The sequence below is a fragment of the Gossypium arboreum genome, chromosome 5 (assembly GCF_025698485.1).
Source record: "Gossypium arboreum isolate Shixiya-1 chromosome 5, ASM2569848v2, whole genome shotgun sequence".
Lineage (NCBI taxonomy): Eukaryota > Viridiplantae > Streptophyta > Magnoliopsida > Malvales > Malvaceae > Gossypium > Gossypium arboreum.
Genome location: NC_069074.1, coordinates 4,534,512 through 4,548,519, shown reverse-complemented (window position 1 = coordinate 4,548,519; position 14,008 = coordinate 4,534,512). Strand labels below are relative to the sequence as shown.

Genomic DNA, 14,008 nt, shown 5'->3' with positions numbered 1-14,008 from the left:
GTTGAAGCCAACCGTGTAAAAGAGCTTGTGCTTTTATCTTTTTATGTATGGTTTAGATTTTTTTCCATTTCAATCTTCACTGTAATAATTTTCTACAAGCAATTTTTCAGCATCTTTATAGACTAAGAAACTAAATTGACTCATTCAAGGGGTTGAGTGCTGATTACGAAAGACAAAACCAACCAGTAGTAGCGAAGTCAAACTTGAGCAAAAGGCAAACTTGAGCAAAAGGGCATTTCAATTACAATCTTAACAATGCATACAAACAAGTAGTTAAAATATTGACAAGGAATAACCAATACAGCGACATAAGATTAGGTTGAGTTAGTATACAGAAATTATCATTTTAATACAACAAATGTGAGCATCTTATTTATTTTTAATTTTAGAGTCACCCCAAGCCCATGTGGAAAGCTTCTTGCTGGGTCTAACTATGTTCTAACTCGGCCTTGCCTTTGCTAGTTTGCCTGTTATCAGTAATTAAACACAAAGGCAAGGTTAGAACATCCAAGAAAATAAAATCATTATTTAAGGTAATTAAAACGAATACTGTTACTAGCAGCAGCAGCAGGTTAACATCTTTCATTACATCACTTTAATCTGACAGAACAAAATACAGCTACATTTGGCGAATATGATCGTTAATTTGTTAAATAGCCAGCCCCAGCCAGTTTGTCTGAATATGCTATTCCCCCTCCCCCTCCCCCTCCCCTCCCTACCATTTTCTCAGATTAAAACCGGTTGCCATTGATTCAGATTAAAAAGAATATGGTTCATCATCATGGACTTAACTGAGACAAATAAACACAAGTTAGGGAAAATAAAACAGTTAACAGGTGAAAGGCTTACCAGCTGATATGAACAAATAAGCTAATTTATCAGCTGCTTTTGGAGTTGAACCCAGTTGCTGTAATCTTGCACTAGTTGCTGAAGAAGCAAAGGAACAAGTCTATCCAGTAGAGCTTGTATCATTCTGTATTAATAATAAATCCATTTTATAATATATGCATGGAAAAATTAGCAAGTGAAAATGAAAATCCCTCCTCCCGTACTATTAACAGTACTTGACGTAGCGGATTAAGTTTGTGTCAGACACTATGTAATGCGATTTAATCAACCATACAAATTATCCTTCAATATATATTAAATGAATATACTATTAAGTAATGAAATAATAGTATAGTTAGAGAGGCTCCTTAAATCTTGCAAGCCCCAAAAGATAAATGTGCAAATGGATAGGATACGATACATAAACATAACCCTAGCATCTGTATGCTGCAATTAAACAAGATATACTTACATATTTCCCGGACCCTCCACGGCTGAAGTTGGCAGTAAAATAAAAGGTCGCGTGTAAATCTGTTTACAAAAGTCAACCTCATCCATAATGTTGTCAAAGTAAAATAAAAAATCATTGCTTAAACAGCTAGAAAGATGAGTTAATTAAACACGTTAACATACCAGAACAGAAATACAATCACATTATCATGCTGACATTCTAAAAAATATGACTAGAATCAAGATTCTACAGAAGTAAAATATAAATCGAATCATATGAGCCAGAACTGTCTAGTCAAAGGGGCTCCCAAATTAAGGTAACGCACCAGGAGCCTGAAAATCTTGAAATTCAATAAAAAGGAACTGCAAAACTTAACAATTTCATATTATTTTTGAAGGCAAAAACATATACAGATGGATATTCTGGACAACCCAAAAGAACAATGTTTTGTCACGGGGCAGAATTGAAGTTAAATATCCAGGTAACTATCATGATCTTTGAAGCCAATAAGATAACAACCTCAAGACATAGATTCAACTTCACATCAACCTCTAAAAATGGTTCAGACATATTTGTGTCCCAAGTAATATGATTTATCATAGTAGCTGCAAAAATCAAAGCAACATTAATAGTTACAACATGGTACCAAATACTCGCTTTATATAGCACAACATGCATTCCTAAATATTCTGAAAAGAAAAATCTTCATAGGCCGTCTATCTTAATTCTGGTATCAAGGATACAACTGAATGAAATCTATCCAAGCACACACAAAAAACAGGTCGTACCCAGTGCACAAGGATCTTGGCTATAAAGAGAGGCAGGTCTAATGTATGCTGCCTTCCCCTGTTCACAGAGGCTATTTCAAGGGTTTGAACCCATAACCAAGCAGATAGCAAGTCAGGGACGACCTTCAAAATCTTGCCTATTAAAACACAAAACTTGTAGCTATAGTTTGTATCCAATTGGGTGATAAGAGGATAGCAGCTAGGGACCAAATGAAAAGTTTAGCCACAGTCTTTAAAATCCAAAAGGGCATACATTTTAAGTTTAAAATGATTGGTTTTCAAACAATAGGTTTAGCACTATGAAACAAGCATTTTAGTCCATCTAAACAACATCTGTCACTCTAAATAAAACCAAACCTATATTAGCTCAGAGGTATACAAATGCCATAATAAGTACCTGAAAAATGGTCATTTTGGCGTTCCACAACTTCTGAACCCTTGAACTGCATACAATTTTAGCAATAAGTATACACGCAATTTTCACCAGTCATCAAACAGAATATGAATAACAGTAACCATTTTCTTTGTAATACTTGACAAATCTTTCATTTTCAGGATTCAGTGAAAATACACATCGTCATTCTCATCTAATAAGCACAATAGCAAAAATTGGCATTTTGATATTGATGTTACTTATTAATGTGTATGCTTCTGAGTTGTGACCAACTAGAAATGAGCATGACAGAGAACTGATGTCTTTCCATAGAGTGTAATTTTCATAGATTAATCTGTTCAAATTTTGAGCATTCTTCACTTTTGCTGTAGAGGCTTCAACGCCAAGAGGAATCACTGGATGACGCATTTTTTGGATGACATCAAATTTTCAGTAGAACTTAGCAGTGTACTTGCAAAATATAACCTCTGCTGACAGGTTCTGAAAATGCTAAATGAGTTCTTTGCATTTATTTCCTTTTCTTTTCATTTTTCCTCCTCACTGTAAGCAAACATTTTGCCCCCACCTTACTTTTACCTTACAGTATCTAAAATGTAGGATCAAAGCTCACCTTGCAAGAAAATAACTCAACAATGCAGTCTTCTTTCGTGGGGATCACTCGTAAGTCAAGTACAGGACTTGCTTCAAAGTTGAAGAGCGCAAGTTTTGGAAGTGTGCACCTGAACAGCATCGAAGAACATATATATAATCAAGAGATAAAGAAGATGAAGATAAAAAGCATCAAAGTAAGTCCTGAGTTTAGAGGTTTAGAAAGAATGAGAAACTTGGTATAAGTCAATTGAAAAAAAAAAAAAACCAGTTCCTTGATAGCCAAAGCAAAAAAGGGCATAGACTAAACTAAATACAACAAGAATGGAGTTTATTACACGCTTCTCTTTTCCCAAGGGCTGAGCAGTAATATGAGGCATAGCCGGAAAAAGGTTTCTTAAAAAAGAAATTTGATTAGTGATATGCTATGTCTTGCCTGCGGCATAGGGCATAACAGTTAAGCGGGAAGAATACTAGCAGTGAGCAGTAACACCATGAGATAAAACAGGGAAGGCAACTGACCTGTACGCATTGGTGTCAAGAAGCTCAAAATTTTCTAAGGCTCTAGTGTTTAGTATAGCTTGGATCCCAGATGGGTGGCTTAAAAATTGACTGATATGATAAGGTTGGCCGCCATCGCCCTTGTCTTTGAAAGTGTCATCATAAACCGGAAGCTTAACCCTTTGGGTCCTTGAAGCAAACAAATTTGCTTGCTTTGCATTAGAGGAAGCCACGATATTATTGTTGGCTTTAAAAGGGTGTAGTCTGAGTTTGATGGGGAGTGGAAGAGTGGCTTTCCCGAGACTGCATATATGGAGAGATCAAATTCAGGCATGAATTAGTAGTTAAATTAAAATACTAACTTTATTTGTAGAAGAATATGGAAGAAATCTCAACATGAACCTGCTGCTGCTACTCAAGTGTGGAAATAGAAAGCTCCATCTCCATCCATTGTTGCTCGCAGTTGCTACTGTCTTCATGTTATTATTTATCCTCAAACCCCAATGGATGATTTTTATTTATTATTATTTATCTATTGAGAGTGGAGACACCGAGACAATAGAAAGTAGAGACGTCCATTCAGAGGAGCATCTACCTTTTATTCTTATTCATTGAAATAACGAATTTAAGAGCCCAACTCGACCCAACCCATTCACGAGGGTAACAATTTGCGGTTTCAATTACTAGGAAAGCAAAAACAAGATTAGTGTTCATCTCGTCCTATAAGATGAAAATTTAACGTTGACAACTACCCCGGTTTTCTGTTCTTTTGGGTTAGGGTTCACCGACTATGATGACACATGTCAATACAATGGGTGGTAATAGGAAAAGAACTACGATTCATACGTGCGGAGAACTGTAAAAAAAAAAAAAAAAGAAAGAAAAAGTGGTGATTGAATGGTTTTGACATGGATCTGCGGTGTTGTCCCTTTTTGTTAAGGGAAGAGCGTATTTATAACCTTCAACAAGTTGCTTGATCATGGAGCTTCAGAGATAAGGGTAGTCTCTTAGCTTAGAGCCTATTGGATTTGTCTAGCGACTGTTTAATTGGGATTCACGTGTCAATCATGGAGGAGATAAAATATTTGTGTTGAAAAGGTATTTTTTTTTTTTAGGTGTATATATTAGTTTCAAGTTTTTGTCTCTTTGAGGAGAACATAAAAGGGTTAATCGAGGATTTTTTTGGTGAATTTAACCGTTGAAACTCCATAAATTCATTTGGTTTCTCCTTAAAGTAGCGTGGTAATAACTTGAGGCTAAAATTAAATATAAATATTTTGAAATAATAATTTAATTATTGAGAGAGTAAGACATTTTAAAGCAGATATTTACTCTCAACAAAGTTTAATATGTCAAATATACAATAAGCAAGTAACAAGAGTTACGCTAGGTGAGGATTTTTAGTTAAGCAAGTTAAATCTTGACTGTAGAGAACTTAATGAGATTCCTTAAGTGAAAAAGAGATATGTAACAAAAGTAAGTAATTAACTACGAAATTATTTTTGACATAAGCAATAGTTTCTACACAAGTTTTTTCACTTTACTACTTAAAAATTGTTTCTCACTTTAATGCATGAACTATCATTTTCATCTTAATTTACCTCAAAATAAAAAAAAATTGCTAATAAGAACCGACATTTGGTCCATTATTATTGGACACCAAAAATTGTTGGGGCAACATTGGACACGAAATAATAAATTAAGTACCAAAATGAGATGAAACAAATATTAAGTATTAATGTGAGAAAAAGAGCTAGTTTAAGGGCTAGATCTAGACTTAAATCCTTTTTTTTACTTTACCTTGATATATTATAATTACATTAGTTCGATCAAATCCGAAGTCTAGTTAGTAGAACTCCTAAAGAAAGCTTTGTAGCGTTTATTTTCTCCATTCATAAGATTCAAACTTCAAGACTTAGTCTAATATCAGGCTTTTTCTACATTAGCTGAAGTGATATCGGTCTAGTTCATTCGGATTTTTTAAATTCTCCATCATAATTTAACTCTCGATTTTTCCATATTAATTTTTTACTTTGAATTTTTAGTTCAATTTTAACAAAATAAAATTTGCTTTTATAGTTTTTAATATTATTTAACAAAGTTTCAAAATCCTTTTTCACAAATTTTTCTAAAAATAATAATAGCTTTTCAAGTAAATAAAAATAATCAATAAATTATATATATTTAGTTTAAAGTTATTTTTCAGTATTTTGAATATAAAAATTATTTTATATCATAAAAATTAAAATTATTTATAAATCAAATAAAAATAGAATTTAGTTCAATTCAATTAACTATAAATTTTAACTTGCATTATATAAATCGTCCAAACATCTTAATTTAAGTCTAATTTTAATTTTTTAATTTTAAATTAAACCGACATTAGTAAAAGTATTTTTCTTAATAAGCGATAGCACTAATCAAAAGTGGTATGTATTTGCATATATAATTTTTTTAAAATTCAATAGAATTTATTTTAAATAAAATTGTCAAAATTTTAAATTTTAGATCTGTTTTGTAAGAAATTTGAAAATTTTGAGGTTTTAAGTTGAAATACACTATAGTCCCAGCTTGATCTCAAAGTCAGGTATAAAAGTGAAGTATTACTTGCCTCAAAAATATCTTTGATTCATTAATTATTCCCTAAGCTATTTATTGATTTAAGTATTAACTTGAGGATCTTGGCTAAATCTTTGAGCCCAAATTCAACCCCTTCGACCTAACTCCACTCCCCAACTACATACTATTAATAAAAGTACATTTATCTGACTTATAAATACAGACCAAATTGGATAAAAATTAAAATTCGTATCTCAAATTGGATCAGAGACCTGTGCCAATATTGAATACCTTTAAGTTTCATATCATAAATGTGACCTATTGTATGGTGAAATTTTGCTATTAATCCTTAAATTATATTTAAGTTGTAGTTTAATCTTTTATTCCATCAATTTTTATTCCCATGCTTTTTTAAAGTTTTGAATTTCAAGTTTGAACTAATATGGTAACGATTAAATTTGTACGGTTAAATTTAAATTATGTGAATAGTGACGTGAAGTTGTGTATTTATACAGTAAAAGTATCATGGAAACCCTTATATTAGGAGTCAGATTACATTTTGTTCTCTTTATTTATAAAATGAGCAAATTAATAATTGTATGTTAGATAAAAAAAGAAACTGATTATTCTGTTAATACAAGGTACGTGTGGCATGTTATATTCAACTGTTAGTTTATTCCATTTGTTACACTAATTTTTAATAGCAATAACATTTTAATAGAAAAGACCATTTTGCTATTTAATTTAACATACTTAGACTAATTTATTTATTTTTCAATAATGAAAAAATACAATTTAAACCTTAGTACAATGATCTCCAATTTAATTATTTTTAATTTTATATATTTTAAAATTTAAAATTTAAAATAAATTAAATAATAATCACTAAATTAGGTATAATTTGCTGCATAAAATGCAAAATGAGTATATCATAGAAAACTAAAACTGACAAAATCAACAACTTAGGTATAACACGTACACTAATACGAGAATTTGACCCCTGTAGTATAAAACTACAACAAAATATTCATTTCAGTACTTTCTCTTGCAGTGTCGCGGAAGGAAGGTCTGAACGCAATTTGAAGTAGAGCAGAGTTTGGATTAGAATTTAGGGTTTTACGGAAGGAACGGACAAAGACAAACAAGAACCAGATGGATCTGGAAATGAACTTGAACGCCTCCCACTCCATGGGCACAACCATCATCGGTGTCACCTACAACGGCGGTGTCGTCCTCGGCGCCGATTCTCGTACCAGCACTGGTATTTTATTTCTCTATATCTTTTACTTTATTCTTAGATGTTTGAATTTCTAAATAATGTACTTTTGATTTTACTGATTAGGGATGTATGTTGCTAACCGGGCATCTGACAAAATTACACAGCTCACTGATAACGTCTACGTTTGCCGCTCTGGATCCGTAATTCTTTCTTTCGCTTCAACTCATTTGACCTTACTCTTTTATTCAGGATTTCTGGTCTCCGCAAAATATATATGTATATATATGTATATATTTTGTATATTTTAGATACGATGATTAAAAAGATTGTCCTGTTGCAGGCTGCTGATTCTCAGATCGTTTCCGATTATGTCCGCTATTTCCTTCACCAACATACGTCAGTTCTTTCTTATACATTCTCTTATTATTGGCTTTTGCCTTTTCTTTTCTTTTTAATTTTGATTAGTTTTGCCGTTTTGCCTTCCAGTTGCTTGCAGTCTGTATGTTCCTACATGCTAATTAGCTTTGCATTCTTTATCTAGAAATTGCTTTCTTCTATTTTTGTTATATATAAGTCATCACTGATTCTTGGATTATTATTATTTTCGGATTTCTTATTAGTACTATTCATGAGATTGCTTTTTTCGAACTTCTACCATGACTGTTTGTTTAACAGCTTTTTTCCCATGCATGAACAGGATTCAGCTTGGCCAATCTGCAACTTCCAAAGTCGCTGCAAATCTTATCAGGCTACTATCCTACAATAACAAGGTTTGAGCTTATTGCGTATAAAAATTACTCTTGACTCTTTTTTTATTCTTCTACCTTTTCCAATCCTACTATTACTCTTTTTTTCAATGTTTGCATGGTAGATTTAGTGACTATTCATTCCTCCCCTGCCTATCATACAGATTTTATGTACGGTCAAGGCACAAGCATTCTAGGAATTAGGAGTCCTTTATCGCTTAGATGTTCATGACACAGAAAAAGCTTTCACCTGAGCAATGTAAAGAGCACATGTGTAAATAAAAATATGAAATATGTGTATGAAAAACAGGTAACAGCTTCACAGCCCAAACAGAAGAAGAAAGTAGAAAAGGATAGAAAAAGAGAAAAGAAAAGAAAATCCAGGCATTGGAAGAAGAAGAGAGTAAAAAGCTTAATAACAATTGTTTTTTGTTTTTTTCAAGTACAACTGCTGAGATTGAATTTTGTCTATAAAATACTGTAGAAGACAGAAACTGGTTTCAGTTCTCTTAAAATATAATACATTTGAGCTTTCAGCTTCCTTTGTTGAAATTTTTAACACAAATAAAATTTCGGTTCTATGGCTCCACTTTTTGAGGAAAAATCTTTGGATAGGCTATATAGTACATTTTATTTATTTATGAATCTTAGATGTGTTTTTTTTCAAAAAGAACAAAGCAGAAATCCAAAAGTATTTTTACTCAGGCACGTCTTCTTTCACTTGGGCACGAAAGCTTCCTTGAGCTCAAAATGCCTTAGCCTCATCAATTGGGCCTCGCCTAGAGGGTCTTGAGGCATTAACTCTATCCGGTGATGCACCTTTACATGTGCCTTGAAAACACTGATTGATGCTTGAATTTTCAACCCTTCAGTTATTGTGGAAATCATAATTATTTTCTTTCTTCATGGGATGTCTTTTCTGGTTGCAACCATTTATTTTGGAAAGTAGATAAACTTCAACCAATGCATAGACTCATTGAAATTAGGCTTTAGTTTTGCTGCAATTATTGACAGAATTTTATATTTTTAGGAGCAAATGAGGATTTTTTAATCTTTTTCCTATAATTGATGTCTATTTGATTGACACAGTTTTGTTATATTTTGAGTAGAACATGCTTGAGACTGGCCTTATTGTTGGCGGGTGGGATAAGTATGAAGGTGGTAAAATATATGCAATTCCTCTTGGTGGAACTCTGATTGAGCAGCCTTTTGCTATTGGAGGTATGATATTCTCTTCATCTTTTAGCTTTAAGCCTCCTTTCCTTCCAATTTCAGGAGCTAAGTTTGATGCCTGTTTTCTAGGGGTGTTCAAATGGTTAACCGAACCGAACTAGTATTAACTGAATTAACCGAACTTTTTAATCCTTTAACCGTTACCCGAACCAAAATTTAAAAAAAAAATTAACCGAACCAGAATATTTTGGTTAATTCGGTTGGTTAACTGAAATTTATATGTTTTTATTTTTTGTTAAAACAAGTATTATACATATAAAAAAATAAATTTATAATATTCATTTGACCGGATTAACCGAATTAACCAAATTAACCGAACTAGTAATAGCCTAATGCATATAATATATAATATTATTTATTAAGTTCGGTTAATTTGGTTAATTACCTGATTTCAAACTGAATTAACCGTTAACCAAAATTCCAAAAAACTCTTAACTAACCTCTGACTGAACTAGATCGGTTAACCGACCAATTAACCGAATTAGATAAGTTCAGTCAGTGAATTCGGTTTTAACCAAAGTTTGAAGACCCCTACTGTTTATATCATCTGGTTTTATGTTGCTTTGCATTATTTTATATACATGCGATTATGCATGGTTCAACATCTGTATTGTCTTGTTTGGACTGATTATCTGCATATTGCTCATTGATTGCCCTCATTTTTTTCCGTCTAATTATCAGTTTCTCAAAGTTGTACATCACCTAGTTTTTACTGTCAAAGTTGTACATCACCTAGTTTTTACTGTTGACAACCTAAAATATTGGGAATTTGCTTAAGGAAATTATGGGGGCCGCTGGCAGTGGTGCAGTACTTTTGTGGAAAAAAAATTGTTATGATTTGAATGTGTGGATTGCACAGGATCTGGCTCCAGTTACCTATATGGATTTTTTGATCAAGCATGGAAGGAAGGAATGACAAAGGATGAAGCTGAGGTACGCTTTGTTTTAGTCAAGTTTGATAAATATTTTCTTGTAATTCTTCAGCTTTATGGATAGAATTACTTTGTAAAGGTACTTTTAAATTTTATTTTTTTTTGTAAACGTACTTATTGATTGGTTGACCATTAACTTCACTATGAATTGTTGTATGGAAATTCATTGTAGCAATTCGTGGTTAAGGCGGTTTCCCTTGCCATTGCTCGTGATGGTGCTAGCGGTGGTGTCGTTCGCACTGTGATTGTAAGATTGTTACACTTTTAAATGAATGGGTTTTGCATGTAAGGTGTGAATACTTTGTATAAGATCTGATCTTTGTTTTTTTTTTTTTGTCGTGTTGTGTTGCAGATCAACTCTGAAGGAGTCACGAGGAACTTCTATCCCAGTGACAAACTGCAGCTATGGCATGAGGAATTGGAGCCTCAGAATTCGTTGCTGGATTTACTGAATTCTTCTAGTCCTGAACCCATGAATATTTAATCAAATCAAAGGCCAAGGGGACTAACCTTTTAGATACCTTTCTGCTGCTGCACTGCAAACTTTTTTTCATTTTAGTTATATAGTTGAACGAACAACTTGCCTGTAGCTTTAGGTGGAATTCAGTTTCGTTTAAATGGCACTAAAACCATATTTGTTCATGAATCTTTTCTTGGATGTTACGGATTCATCTGCTATCCTCACACGTGGCTATGGTTGTGATGTTTATACCTCACTCTAATATGTTAAAAATAGACGTTGGTATCCGTACAGGCCGAAGGGCATTGGTATATATTTACGTGTTAAATTTTCTTCCCTTTTTTTCCTTAACGCGAGTTCTTTCTTTTATTCGTAATTTCGAGCAGAACGGTCATGCCTCAGCCTTTTTTTAGTCATTTCTGTACTAAACTGAGAGATATAATACCTTGGAAATGTTACAAAAGATAGTTGAATTGATTATTTTTATGTGGAAATTTTTGGGTAGATCCAAGAAATCGCTTGAAATTGATCTAACAAATCCCAGATGATTCGTCTTATAATATTTTGTTTGAATACAAGTACCATTAATATTATATTTTATATATAGATAAAATCTATAAGAAATTCATATTTAAATATATTTTGTTTGAATTAATTAATAATTACTCTCTTTTTTTACTTTAATTTATATACAACAATAATTGTTATCTAAATTTATGGTCCATATAAAAATATATATATTGATGGTTGACCAGGTTTCAGATTTCTCATGCATCATGTAAATTTTCGTATTGAAACGTTTCAACACATTTTGTGTTCTCCTTTGTATCCACTGATAGAAGGTTAAGCACGTGGGTATGTAACACAATGGATGTCCTCATCGACTAGACAAAAGTCAAAAGAAGGATATCATCGACTTAAAAGAAAAAAAATTGATATGCTCAATACCAATACCTAGGTTGTTGTGAAGCTGGATTTCTTTTTTTGTTGTAAAAAACAAAAATTGAGTTTAATATTTTTATCTAACAGTAAAATATCAAAAAAGGTGTTTGAAATTGAACAAATAATGGGATGAGTGCATAATTGTAATTGCATTTGGGCTAATCCTTTGTGTTTATATTGAAGGTGAAAAATATTGTTGGGCTGTTGGGAATGGGTTTGGGTTTCAGAGTTATAGAAGATTGGTGCTGGCAGGCAATTTGCCAATTGGCAAATCCTCAGGTTGAGGTTGAGGGAGGATTGTGGTACTAAATAAACAAAGAAAGAAAGATAATATAATCTATAGGAATCCGGATCAATCGGAACAGAAAGGTGAGAATGGGGGAAGCAGTAGTGGCAGCGCACAACGTATTCGTATATGGAAGCCTATTAGCAGATGATGTGGTCCGTGTCCTGTTGAATCGAGTCCCCACTTCCTCCGCTGCTCTTCTCAACGGCTTGTATGTATCTGCTTCATCCATCGTCAATTCAATTGATCTACCGCTCCTACCTTTTCTTTTGAATTTTAATTTCAATCACATTTTGTGCAGCCATAGATTTAGCATTAAAGGACGGGTTTATCCGGCAATTCTGCCAGTCCGAAACCGTCATGTTAGTGGCAGGGTGTTAATGGGAATAACGGATCCCGAATTGCATATTTTGGATGAATTTGAGGACGTTGAGTACCAAAGGACTCGCGTTGAGGTCTCGTTGCTGGTAATCGCCACTTCCTTCCTATTCGAGGATCCCCTTTTTCATTTAGTTTTCGTATAATACTATAGCCTAGCCTGACCCAATTCATCTCCTCTTCTAATTTCTGTGTTGTTCACCTTCCTTTTGGCTTGTCTTGTATTGGGAAATTGATTCTTCGTTCTTCAAGGTGATCAAATCTATATATGTTTTAACCCACAAAGTAAAAATTTCATAATTATGCATCGCCAACCCAAACACACCATTCTTCAACCAAATTAGTAATAATAGTCTGTTATTCCATAATGCAGGAAAGTTCTGACAAATTACAAGCCCACGCTTATGTGTGGAGCAACGCTAGTGATCCTAACTTGTACGGCGATTGGGATTTTGAGGTATTTTTCATTTTTCTTCTTTGCTACTAATTATTTGAGTGGAAAGTGATTTTGAGGTTTTAAATGATTCAATTTCTTTCACTTCTGGCTAACAAACCAAACAAAAGGGTCCACAATTCTTACTTCCTAATTCCTTCCATTCTGCCGTGTTAATGAACTGGAATTCAGTGATGTTTTTAGAAAAAAAATGGAATAAAAGTGACACTCTGATGTAGCAATCACTTAAAAACAGAAAATTCAGTGAAGTTTTATGCTGTGTTTGTGATTGTATATTCGCATGTGTTGAAAAGGAATGGAAACAAGTGCACAAGGAAAGCTTCATAAAGATGACGATGGGATTTATGGAAGAACAAGAGCTGCCTGAATCAAAGCCAAGAGTGGCCACTTACGAATCCTTCTATCAGCAAGATGCTGCTGAAAAGTGAGGAATCAATCATGCTTCCTTCTTTTCTTTTCTTTTTATTATCAAAATCTATGTAAATAATTAGAATGCTCGATCGTCGTTTGGTTATTAGTAGTATGTTTTGGTATTTGCCTTGCCTGAATGAATTGCAGACAAACTTTACTGTAATAATATCACGATTCATGAATGATGATTAATAAATAAACTCATAATCTTGGGTTCATTTCTTTGAATTCTCACGCTACACTACACTAAATCGCATTTCATTTGGTTGTAAAAGTAGCAGAAACGAAAGATGAACTCAATGGTCACAGAGCACCTAATTGGAGCCTTTCTTACGAAGGCCTCGCTCGCTCTCCAACGGAAGAAACCAGGTTGCCGTAACTGTATCTGAGGTGGGAGATTGCAACTGCATATGCAATGCTCCCCCATCTCGCCTCGAAGAGGTTAGGCTACCGTAGGATTAGCTCCTTCAACTTATGATCTTCATCAAATTCATTTCGATTCGACTTAATAATAATAATTCATATTCAAATATAACAAACATAGTATAAATGAAAAAATCGATTAGATTTACAAACTTGTTAAACCAAATACTATAAACCCTAAACTTGACTAGAAAATTATAGTACTTGATAATCATCCTACCAAATTCAAGAATGTTCTTTTTACCGCTGCACAAAGAAAATATTTTGTTGTGAATGAACAAAGATATTGAGGAATTGTCCATTAGTAAAATTATAATTATTGATATGAGTTTTTTTCACATAAAAAAGGGAATCTTTTGTTACAATAGAAGCAAAATTGATGTTGATTATTCAATAATAGAAGTTGATTTGCTTT

At 33.1% G+C, this 14,008-nt stretch overlaps 3 protein-coding genes across 7 annotated transcripts; 2 read left to right on the top strand and 1 right to left on the bottom strand.

The window, feature by feature from the left end:
• Positions 1-220: 220 nt before the first annotated feature.
• Positions 221-4,469, bottom strand: LOC108472463 (uncharacterized). Of its 5 annotated transcripts, none has more exons than XM_017774000.2 (8): positions 3,953-4,469; positions 3,572-3,853; positions 3,072-3,180; positions 2,465-2,510; positions 1,799-1,884; positions 1,301-1,359; positions 850-973; positions 221-467 (listed from the first exon to the last, which is right to left on the bottom strand). In XM_017774000.2, the coding sequence occupies exons 1-7, from the start codon at positions 4,027-4,029 to the stop codon at positions 871-873; spliced, it is 762 nt and encodes a 253-aa protein (XP_017629489.1). In that variant the 5' UTR covers positions 4,030-4,469; the 3' UTR covers positions 221-467; positions 850-870. The 5 variants fall into 5 exon arrangements, 3 of the variants coding, with proteins under 3 accessions (XP_017629489.1, XP_017629488.1, XP_052884395.1); XM_017773999.2 differs by having other exon boundaries at positions 3,947-4,165; XM_053028435.1 differs by having other exon boundaries at positions 1,829-1,884; positions 3,947-4,165.
• A 2,607-nt stretch (positions 4,470-7,076) lies between these two features.
• LOC108470593 (proteasome subunit beta type-6-like) lies at positions 7,077-11,027 on the top strand. Its single transcript, XM_017771952.2, has 8 exons — positions 7,077-7,370; positions 7,452-7,528; positions 7,669-7,724; positions 8,026-8,098; positions 9,184-9,295; positions 10,167-10,240; positions 10,412-10,486; positions 10,592-11,027. The coding sequence occupies exons 1-8, from the start codon at positions 7,262-7,264 to the stop codon at positions 10,721-10,723; spliced, it is 708 nt and encodes a 235-aa protein (XP_017627441.1). The 5' UTR covers positions 7,077-7,261; the 3' UTR covers positions 10,724-11,027.
• Positions 11,028-11,524: 497 nt separating this feature from the next.
• Positions 11,525-13,398, top strand: LOC108471205 (AIG2-like protein D). Its single transcript, XM_017772817.2, has 4 exons — positions 11,525-12,138; positions 12,229-12,394; positions 12,679-12,762; positions 13,053-13,398. Exons 1-4 carry the CDS (start codon positions 12,017-12,019, stop codon positions 13,185-13,187), a joined length of 507 nt encoding a protein of 168 aa, XP_017628306.1. The 5' UTR covers positions 11,525-12,016; the 3' UTR covers positions 13,188-13,398.
• The last annotated feature ends 610 nt before the right edge of the window (positions 13,399-14,008 follow it).

What these genes read in the sequence shown, in the direction of transcription:
- LOC108472463 (XM_017773999.2), bottom strand. Translation starts at nt 4,029, where the DNA reads ATGAAGACAGTAGCAACTGCGAGCAACAATGGATGGAGATGGAGCTTT. An exon ending in CTTGACACCAATGCGTACAG is followed by an intron (nt 3,181 to 3,571) that starts GTCAGTTGCCTT and finishes GATGCTGTTCAG; the next exon opens with GTGCACACTTCCAAAACTTG. An exon ending in CCAAAATGACCATTTTTCAG is followed by an intron (nt 1,885 to 2,464) that starts GTACTTATTATG and finishes TGATTTTTGCAG; the next exon opens with CTACTATGATAAATCATATT.
- LOC108470593 (XM_017771952.2), top strand. Translation starts at nt 7,262, where the DNA reads ATGGATCTGGAAATGAACTTGAACGCCTCCCACTCCATGGGCACAACC. An exon ending in CGATTCTCGTACCAGCACTG is followed by an intron (nt 7,371 to 7,451) that starts GTATTTTATTTC and finishes TTTACTGATTAG; the next exon opens with GGATGTATGTTGCTAACCGG. An exon ending in GTGTCGTTCGCACTGTGATT is followed by an intron (nt 10,487 to 10,591) that starts GTAAGATTGTTA and finishes GTTGTGTTGCAG; the next exon opens with ATCAACTCTGAAGGAGTCAC.
- LOC108471205 (XM_017772817.2), top strand. Translation starts at nt 12,017, where the DNA reads ATGGGGGAAGCAGTAGTGGCAGCGCACAACGTATTCGTATATGGAAGC. An exon ending in GCGTTGAGGTCTCGTTGCTG is followed by an intron (nt 12,395 to 12,678) that starts GTAATCGCCACT and finishes TCCATAATGCAG; the next exon opens with GAAAGTTCTGACAAATTACA. An exon ending in ACGGCGATTGGGATTTTGAG is followed by an intron (nt 12,763 to 13,052) that starts GTATTTTTCATT and finishes TGTGTTGAAAAG; the next exon opens with GAATGGAAACAAGTGCACAA.